The 10,266-nt window shown below is 46.5% G+C and overlaps 1 protein-coding gene across 2 annotated transcripts in view; it reads left to right on the forward strand.

The window, feature by feature from the left end:
• FBXO16 (F-box protein 16) overlaps nucleotides 1–9,990 on the forward strand; it is a 65,949-nt gene extending 55,959 nt beyond the window's left edge. For both annotated transcript variants that reach the window (XM_021705921.1, XM_021705924.1), the window contains 2 exons: nucleotides 9,185–9,210; nucleotides 9,667–9,990. In XM_021705921.1, the coding sequence (XP_021561596.1) occupies nucleotides 9,185–9,210; nucleotides 9,667–9,676 (36 nt within the window). In that variant the 3' untranslated portion in view covers nucleotides 9,677–9,990. The remainder of the gene's footprint in view (nucleotides 1–9,184; nucleotides 9,211–9,666) is intronic.
• Nucleotides 9,991–10,266: the final 276 nt, after the last annotated feature.

A 10,266-nucleotide genomic window follows, 5' to 3' on the forward strand; every position in this document is an offset into this window, starting at 1 on the left:
GCCTGGGCCGGCGGGTTCGAGACCCGCCTGGGCAACTTGGCGAGACCTCATCTCTACAATAAATCAAAAATTAGCCGTGGCCGGGAGCGGCCACTGCACTCCAGTCTGGGCGACAGAGTGAGACTCCAACTCAAAAAAAAAAGAAATGGTTGCATCATAGCTGCATGCGATGTAAGCCCCCTCCTGGCCTCTGTACAGTCTTGTGTCTGTGCAGACTTCCATGTGTGTACAGTGTCGAGTTTTCTGCCCCGCACGCCTATGCTGAAGGGTGCGTGTGTGAACACCCCACTGCTTAATAGCAACAGTCTTGGCTGCTGTTAATTTTTGATACCTAAGAGAAAAAAAGGCTTACTTGCTTAGAATTCCGAGGGCAAAATTAGCTCTCAGGAGGGACCATGACTTAGAACTTTTGCATTTCTCCTTTGCCTCTGTAAGAGCTTGGTTTACTTGTTCTGTCTTGTTGCCTCTAGTTTTTTCTTTTTTTTAAATTAGGCTATGCATAATAAATTATCCCAGTATTTCCAACTGGAATGATTCTACCTGCTTCTCCTTCACTAAACATTTAGACAGGTGCCAAATGGCCATTTGATTTGTGTTTGTTTGAATTGGAGTCTCACTCTGTCTCTGAGGCTGGAATGCAGTGTCGTGAACACTGCTCACTACAGCCTCAACCTCCTGGGATCAGGTGATCTTTCTGCCGCAGCTTCCTGAGTAGCTGGGACTACAAGCACATGCCACCACACCCAGCTAATTTTGGGGGGGGTTTGTGGTAGAGATCAAGTCTCGCTATGTTGCATAGGCTGGTTTTGAACTCCTGGGCTCAAGTGATTCTCCCACTTTGGCTTCCCAAAGTGCTGGGATTATAGGTGTGAGCCACCGTGCCCAACTTGTTTTTATTTAAACAAAATATTTGACACTAATTAGTTTCTCTGAAGGATCTAGAGAAGAGCCATATTTGTGAATTATATGATAGTGCTAGTTATATACATATTAATTATGATGTTTCAATCACTGTTACTACTGGGGTTTAACATGTGTATGTATGTATGCAGCGTATGTGTGTGTGCATGTATGTGTGTGTGTCATTTAATAATAAAGTATTTCACTACAAACTACACTGGAAGCCAATTTTCTGAGACATGGTGTTTTGAAAGAGGAGTCCACGATCGTTACTAACAAAACAACTGCTCAGACCTTATGGCCTATGAATATTTTGCGACACATCCTTGTCTTATTTCACCTACTTAATGGCTGAATGATGTGGTCATATTGTCTTGGGTTTAAATTTCACACCCCTGGATAAAGTTGCTTAGTCTTCCTGAAAGTATTACAGCTCCCACGGCCTCAACCTGCAGCGCTCAGGCGATCCTTCTGCCTCAGCCTTCCAAATAGCTGGAACTACAGGCACGCACTACCCCGCCTGGCTAATTTTTAAATTTATTGTAGAGACAAGGTCTTGCCAGTTTGCCCAGGCTGGTCTCAAACCCCTGAGCTCAGGCAATCCTCTCGCCTCCGCCTCTCAAAATGCTGGGATTTTATTATTATTTTAAACAGGTAATATAATCACATGATTTTTTTTTTTTCTGAGTTGAGTCTCACTCTTTGTCATCCAGGCTGGAATGCGTTGGCACTCTCACGGCCACTGCAACCTCCACCCGCTGGGCTCCGGCGATCCTTCCACCTCAGCCTTCCAAGTAGCTGGAACTACAGGTGCCTGCTCCCACACCCGGCTTTTTTTTTTTTATGTATTGTAGAGACGAGGTCTCACCAAGTTGCCCAGGCTGGTCTTGAACTTGCGGGCTCAGGCAGTCCTCTCGCCTCGGCCTCCCAAAGTACTGGGAAGACAGATTCAGCCACTGCACCCAGTCACTTTACCTTTCTTGACCACATCACAGGCTGCTGGGAATAATCTATAAAATAATATTGTATGTGATATTATTATGTGCTAAAAGCCATGCATAATAAATATGACTGTTAGCACAATGCCTGGCAGTCAAGTGTTTGCAAGTATGATTGTTGTTGGTATTTCTAAAAGAGTGATTGGCACACACTGGGCGCTATCATTGTTTTTACTACTTTTGTCTGGTGTGAATATTCACGTACTGCATTACCTAATCTGTTCTCTTAACCGATCCATGAGTTTATCCAACAGTGGTGTTCATAGGAGGGGGGCCCCCAAAAAACAGAATTATCTTTTTGGAGGGCAGACCCTTGTAATACAGGCTTCCCTCACTAGGTAAGTGTTCTAGGAACCCATCGGCATCAGAGTACCTGCTAGCATTGTTGTGAGAGGCTGCATTCGGCTTCGGTGAATTTTTTGGGGGGAGAGGGGAGAGGAGAGTCTCTCAGTGTGTTTGCCCATTTCGTGATGGATGATTTACAAGTGCACCTGCCCACACTACCCTGAGTGTTCAGCAGTTTTAGACCAAAAACAGCATGACCCCCATGCCTCACCCTCCCTATTCACCTGATCTCAACCTGAATGACTTTTTTTTGGTTTCCCTGGATGAAGAAAAGTCCTCAAAGGGAAAAGTTTTGCCTGTGTGGAAGAGGTGAAACAAAAAACAGCAAAAGCACTAAAAGGTATCAAAACTGACGCGTTCAAAAACTGTTTTGAGCAGTGGAAAGAGCATCTTTTTTTGTTTAAATGATACATGATAAATAGAATTTTGCAAATACTATTTTGTTATGATATATGCATATTTAATTTTAAAATGCATAGGATTGATTAAACAAAACAAAACAAAAAACCTTGGGTAAAAGTTACCTTTAAGTGGGAGGGAAGAGAGCCGGGCTCAATGGCTCAGCCTATAATACTGCTCTTTGGGATGCTGAGGTGAGTGGATTGCCTGAGCCCGCAGGTTCGAGACCCTCGTGGGCAACTTGGCGAGACCTCATCTCTACAATAAACCAAAAATTAGCCAGGCATGGTAGCACACACCTGTAGTTCCAGCTACTTGGAGGGCTGAGGTGGAAGGATCGCCGGAGCCCAGCAGGTCGGGGCTGCGGTGGCCGGGAGCGGCCACTGCACTCCAGTGTGGGCGACAGAGTGAGACTCCAACTCAAAAACAAACAAACAAGTGGGAGGGAAGAGAAAAAGATTAGGGAAGGACACAGAGGGAAGTAGAACGCTACCTGTCTTTACTATTTTAATACCTTTACTACTTTAAACACAGTGAAATTAAAAAAAAACAAAAATATTTAAATTTGATAAAATCAGTTGGCATATACAAAGATGTACCTCATCATAATCAGTCTATGTGTGTTTGAACATTTATTTTTTAAAATCTATTTAAAAATTCTGGCACATCATCAGACAAATGAAGGCGTTTGAGTTCCTATCATTGGAAAGAGTGTCTTTTTTGTTTTGTCTTGTTTTTTGAGTTGGAGTCTCACTCTTGTCGCCCAGGCTGGAGTACATTGGCACGCTTATGGCCACCGCAACCTTGACTTGCTAGGCTCAGGCGATCCTTCTGCTTCAGCCTTCCACGTAGCTGGAACTACAGCCGCATGCCTCCACGCTCGGCTAATTTTTTGATTTATTGTAGAGGAGAGGTCTCGCCAAGTTGCCCAAGCTGGTTTTGAACCTGTGGGCTCAGGCAATCCTTTCGCCTCGGCCTCCCAAAGTGCTGGGATTACAGGCGTAAGTCACTGTACCCAGCCTGGCCTTACATTTCACTTCTCCTGGATCCTCTTGGTTAAAGATACAATAGCAAAATGTATGGATAACATTGGGTAAATACCGCTAGAAAAAGAACAACTGGTGAGAAAAATATATGAATTACCTGATTCCATCCCTCTTCATTGGAACAGGTTGAGGGTTGGAATCCTCTGAGGATACTCTGTACAGCACCAGGAATACTGACTGGTCAAGTGCAGGACTGTTGGCACCGGCACCAGAAAACAGACAGCTGCAGCAGAGACCTGTATATTTTAAAGGTCATTTATATCAGCATTGCTTATAAGAGCAAGCTACTAAAAACAACCCAGATATCTTATCAGAGTGGTTCATCTGTACATGAACTATCATACAACCAGTGAAAGACTGAAGAAGTTCTTCTTGTACTGATTTGTCACACACACACACACACACACACACACACACACACACACACACACTCACACTCTCTTTTTTTCTCTCTCTCATATGTATGGAGGGTGCCACAAAAAAAGTATACACATTTTAAGAAAGGGAAAAAAAAGCTAGCCAGGCACGGTGGCTCAAGCCTGTAAGCCCAGCACCTTGGGAAGCCGAGGCAAGAGGATTGCCTGAGACCAGAGGTTTGAGACCAGCCTGGGCAACTTGGCAAGACTTCGTCTCTACAATAAATCAAAAAGTTAGCTAGGCATGGTGGCAGGCACCTGTGATTCCAGCTGCTTGAGGACTGAGGCGGAAGGATCGCCTGAGCCCAGCAGGTCGAGGCTGCTGTGGCCGTGAACATGCCACTGCACTCCAGCCCGGGTAACCCAGTGAGACTCCAACTAAAAAAAAAAAAAAGAAGAAGAAGAAGAAAGGAAAAAAAACCTGTATTAAAATTGTAATACTCAACATATGCCAATAAAAACAGATGAATACAAGTCTTGTTTGACTTCTGCACTTGCAGTGATGCTCAAAGTGGTCACCACCAGCGTCCAGACACTTCTGATTATGGTGATCTACAGCAGGGCTTGTTGAGATGCAAGGCCTCCCGGATCTTCCCTTGTGCACGTCACACACAGGACCACGCATCTCAAACTTACTAAGAATGTGTGCAGTTTTTAAGCGCGTTGGAGGTTATTTTACACAGTCACGCTTCCATTGTCATACTACCACAATGTTCTCGAATTTCAAACACCATTTCAAAATGGTGTTCTTGCACTCCTCAAAGAACAACCATGCCTCTGCCATTTTCTCGGACTGTCCTGCCTGTCGCATGGTGACGCTAGCATTCATTTGATCTACACCATCTTTTGAGTGAGCATCATGCGACACATTGCTACCATAATCCAATTCAACTTTGGAAAGTAATACATAGATAACATCGCTTAAAATGTGTGTACATTTAGGCCGGGCGCAGTGGCTCAAACCTGTCATCCCAGCACTTTGGGAGGCCAAGGTGAGTGGATTGCCTGAGTCCAGGGGTTCGAGACCAGCCTAGGTAATTTGGTGAGACCTCGTCTCTAAAATGAATCAAAAAATTAGTCGGGCGTGATAGCACACGCCTGTAGTTCCAGCTACTTGGAAGGCTGAGGCGGAAGGATTGCCTGAGTTCAGCAGGTCGAGGCTGCAATGGCTGTGAGTGTGCCACTGCACTCCAGCCTGGGCGACAGAGTGAGACTGCAACTCAAAAAAAAAAATGTGCATACATTTTTGGTACCAATGGTATATAGTGAACAAGAAGCAGTGGTGTTTATAGTATGCTCTCCTTTTGTATACAAAAGGAGAGGGGGCAATAGATTTGAATTTTATGTGTACATTTGCTTGCATGCACACACACACACACACACAATATCTCTGGAAGGAGACACAACATAATCAGTAACCTTGAGGAAGGGAACTGGGAGGCTAGGCGATGAGGTGGGGAGATTTTTTTCACTAAGCTCTTTTGTATCTTTGAACTATGTAAATAAGTAACTTATTCAAAAATAAACTTAATTATTTTATTTATTTTTCTGAGTCAGGGTCCCACTCCATCACCTAGCCCAGATGAGTATGGGGAACACCATCACGGCTCACCACAGCCTCAGACTCCTGGGCTCTAGCAATCCTCTCACTTCTCCTCCTGAGTAACTGGCACTACAGACATGCACTGCCACACCCAGCTGTTTTTATTTTTATTTTTTGTAGAGACAAGGTCTGTCTGTATTGCCCAGGCTAGTCTTGAACTCCCAGGCTCAAGCAAGCCTCTGCCTCCCAAAGTGCTGGGATTACAGGCATGGGCCACTGCACCCTTCCAACAAACTTAATTATTTTTTAAAACAGAAATAAAATAAAATAATTACTGAGGAGCCATAGGAAAACACCCTTTAGGGAAGAATCCAATATAGGATAGTAGTATAGGATAGAGGTCCCTAGTCTTGAGGTGCTCAGAAGTTAAATAAACCACTTGAAGGTAGGGTTCAGACATCCTGCTAAGAGGCTCCTTGTTGTTAAAGTCTATGTTCTGGCCGGGCTCAGTCGCTCAGCCTGTCATCCCAACCCTTTGGGAGGCTGAGCCAAGTGGATTGCCTGAGCCCGCAGGTTTGAGGCCAGCCCGGGCAACTTGGTGAGACCTTGTCTCTACACTAAAATAAAATAAAACAAAAAATAGCGGGGCATGGTAGCGTGCGTCTGTATTTCCAGGCTACTTGGAAGGCTGAGGCGGAAGGATCGCCGGAGCCCAGCGGGTCGATGCTGGGGTGGCCGTGAGCATGCGTGCCACTGCACTCCAGCCTAGGCGAAGGACTGAGACTCCAACTCAAAAAAATAAAAAATAAAAATAAAATAAAGTCTATGTGCTGAGTAGATGGACTTTTCTTGGGGAAGAAGGTGAGGATGGATTCACAACGAGGTAGCCAAGATCAGTAGGAAGGAGATGGTTTAGTGAACCCCAACATCAGTATAAAAGAAATGTCTAGTGACAGGTAGATGCTATCAACCAAGATTCAAGATTGTAGATTGTAAGATCTTTACCCTTTTTTAGAACTTCCCTATCTTTCCAAATCCTTAAATCTTGTCTTTCCACTTATTTTATTTTATTTTTTTTTTGAGTTGGAGTCCCACTCTGCCACCCAGACTGGAGTGCCGTGGCACGCTCCCGGCCACCGCAGCCTCGACCTGCTGGGCTCCAGCGATCCTTCCACCTCAGCCTTCTAAGTAGCCGGAACTACAGGTGCGCGCTACTACGCCTGGCTAGTTTTTGATTTATTGTAGAGATGAGGTCTCGCCAAGTCGCCCAGGCGGGTCACGAGTCTTTCCACTTATAATAATGGACATTAAAGTTTTAAAATGAAGGCCGAGTGTGTGTCACTCACACGTGTAATCCCAACACTTTGGGAGGCTGAGGCGAGAGGTTTGCTTGGGCCCAGGAGTTTGAGACCAGCCTGGGCAATATAGTGAGACCTCGTATGTATAAAAAAAAATTTAAAAATTAGCTGGACATAGTGGCAGATACCTGTAGTCCCAAATACTCAGGAGGCTGAGGCAGAAGGATCACTTGAGCCCAGGAGGTTGAGGCGGTGGTGAGCTGTAATTGTGCCACTGAATTCCAGTCTGGGGCAACAGACTGAGACCCTGACTCATAAATAAACAGATAAAATGTAAAAATAAAGTCATAAAATGAAGAGGGTCTATAAGCTTGTTTTCCAGGACAACAAGGAAGGGTGGACGTAGAGAGACAGATCTTGGAGGGCAGAGAAACCCCATAGTCTGGATCAGTGGTGACAGCTACCAAGAGGAGAGGGGAGCAGGGAGGAGGCCTTGGGACCCAACACAGGGAGAAAGGAGGGGCGTGTGGAGCCTGCCTGGGCCTGTGAACCGCCTGGGGGCTCAGGGGTTCCTTAAATGCAGTGACAGGTAAGCGTTGCAGCGTAATAGGATTAAACTTGAAACTGTTACAGGTGAGGTGTGGCTAGTCCACTCTTGAAGCACAGAGAGCTAGGTTTTCCCTTCCTTCAGCAGGTATTATTTTATCTTCATGGTTACTCAAAGAGCACACAGGACCGTTTCCGTGTATGCTCTTGCTTTATGCAGATCTTGAAACAACACTGAAAATGCTTACTCTACAGGATAGAGTAAAACACACTGAAGGCAGGGCGCGGTGGCTCAAGTCTGTAATCCCAGCACTTAGGGAGGCCGAGGCGAGAGGATTGCCTGAGTCCAGGGGTTCGAGACCAGCCTGGGCAACTTGATGAGACCTGTCTCTACAATACAAGAAAAATTAGCTGGGTGTGGTGGTGCACGCCAGTAGTTCTACCTACTTGGAAGGCTGAGGCGGAAGGATCACCTGAGCCCAGCAGGTCGAGGCTGCGGTGGCCATGAATGTGCCACTACACGCCAGCCTGGAGGACAGAGTGAGACTCCTACTCAAAACACACACCACACACACACACAAACACACACACACACAGAGAACTTTAAATGAAGAAAGAAGATTTATGCCCATCTCTTCCCCTTTTCCTCTCGAATGCTGACAACTTGCTACTGTAACCCTGGTTTTGCCCACTCTTTCCTGGAAAAAACAGCAAACAAACATGCCTGGATCTACTGTAGGCAGGTACCTGTTGGTTCAGTGAAGTATGTGTAAGATTTCGCTTTCCTTGCAAGGAGCTTGCAGTGTCACTGGGAGACAAAGAATTACACTCAGAAATGGGCTGTGTGCAGTGGCTCACGTCTAATCCTAGCACTTTGGGAGTCCTAAGCAGAGGATCACTCGAGGCCAGACGTATGAGTCCAGCCTGGGCAACATAGCAGAACCCTGCCTCTACAAAAAAATTTAAAAAAAATAATCAGCCAGGCCTGGTTATGGGTCTGGTTATAGGTCTGTAGTCTCAGCTCCTCAAGAAGCCAAGGCAGGAGGATCGCTTGAGCCCAGGAGTTCCAGGATGCAGGGAGCTATGATCAAACCACTACACTCCAGCCTGGGTGACAGAGAGAGACCCTGTCTCAAAAAAAAAAAAATTAATACTCAGAAATGAATATGCCTGAGGACATACGTTCAGCCTTAAGTCGGGGACTTAAAAGTAATGGCTTCAGGAATCTAGCTGCAGGAGAAATCCCCAAGGATAAAGACAAGTATGCTTTTTGGAGAAGGTGGGCCTTGAAGGACAGGTTAGACTTAAGGGGGAACTACAGAGGGCCCTTCGGGAAGGCATTGGGCATCCTTGTGGGTGCTGGAAGAGATGGCTAGAGGGCAGTGAATGGTGGACGCCACCCCCGAGTCCATGAGAGTCTAAGCAGGCTGTTCCCAGATTCATAGAAGCCTCATGTCTTGCAAATATAGCTGCCGCGGCATCAGAAGACAAACCCAGGGGCATCCTTGTGATGACATGACTCCTATGACTTGCCGCTAAGTGTGCAGGGACAGGAAGGCATTGTGGTGTCCGGGCTCTGCGCGGTTGGACTCAAGATAAGGGCCAACTTTAAAGAGCCCATCGCTCTCTCTCCCTGCAAGCCAGCTCGGATTATTTCTTTCTCCATTCTTTTTCCTTTCCTGCTCACGGCCAGATGTCGAGGAGAGAGCCTTTCCTACTGTGAGTTTTGGTTGGCATGCCAACCCGTGACGTTCGCTGCTTTAGAGAGCATGTGTGCATGCGCAGTTTCCTGGAGAGGATGAATACAGACAGCATCCTAACACTCTCCTGGTTAACAGTCCCATGTCTCCTGGTTCAGCTGTGACACTTTTTAGCTTGGGGGCTGTCACTCAGCTGCCCGTCCCTCGGTTTCATTTCTCTGTAAAATGGAGCTTGTGAATATCTTCCTATCTGGATGTTCAAAGGAAACGTTTGTGAGACTTTGGAGACTAAAGAACTTATTATGTGTAGCCCATGGGGATGTCTGCACGGAGGCAGAGGGAAGTGAACTTGGGAGGCCTCCATGAATCTCACCCCGCCCTCTGATTTTATGCTTTTCTGTATCATTGAAATACACTTAACTAGGCGGCTTCCTTTGATGTTTTCACTCTCCCAAGTTTCATTTTTCCCTTCTAGATGGCCCTGAGTTCCAGCTACCCCCTCACCGTTCCAGCGCGTCTCGCCTGGGCTTCTCCTGGGTCAGCGGCACTCCCAGCCGCCACCACCACAGCAGAAATCCTCACCCCACATTATCAGAGACACTCTGGGCTTCAGGCGTGGCCCGTGCTGGCTCCAGAGCCAAAGCTGACTTGAAGAGGTGGAAGGACTCGTCTAGACATTACAGGATTCAGTGCACGGTGGAGAGTCGCACAGGCATCTTGCTAGAAACCCTTTCCGTGTAAGCGCCTTATTTGTGGAAGTGAGTCCTGTAGTCTGTCAGTAAAAAAGGAATGCATGGCATGTGTGTGGGCAAATTTCCAAACTCAGAGGTGCGATGGTAGATAACCACGGGATTGGTGAAAGAGCATGGGATGGCACTACTGGAATGCTGGGTGGATGAGGAAAGCTCTGCAGGGATCCAGACAGCTCGCTCCCAATGCTGCTTGAGCAGTTTAGTGAAGGGGCTGTTGACCTGGGGCCTTAATTTGCCAGGACTGTACCACAGACTGGGCGGCTTCCACAGCAGACATTGATTTCCTCACAGTTCTGGAGGCTGGAGGTCCCAGATCAAGGTGT

This window comes from Carlito syrichta, unplaced genomic scaffold (genome assembly GCF_000164805.1).
Source record: "Carlito syrichta isolate Samal-C Ts95f unplaced genomic scaffold, Tarsius_syrichta-2.0.1 Scaffold115591, whole genome shotgun sequence".
In the NCBI taxonomy this organism is placed as follows: Eukaryota; Metazoa; Chordata; class Mammalia; order Primates; family Tarsiidae; genus Carlito; species Carlito syrichta.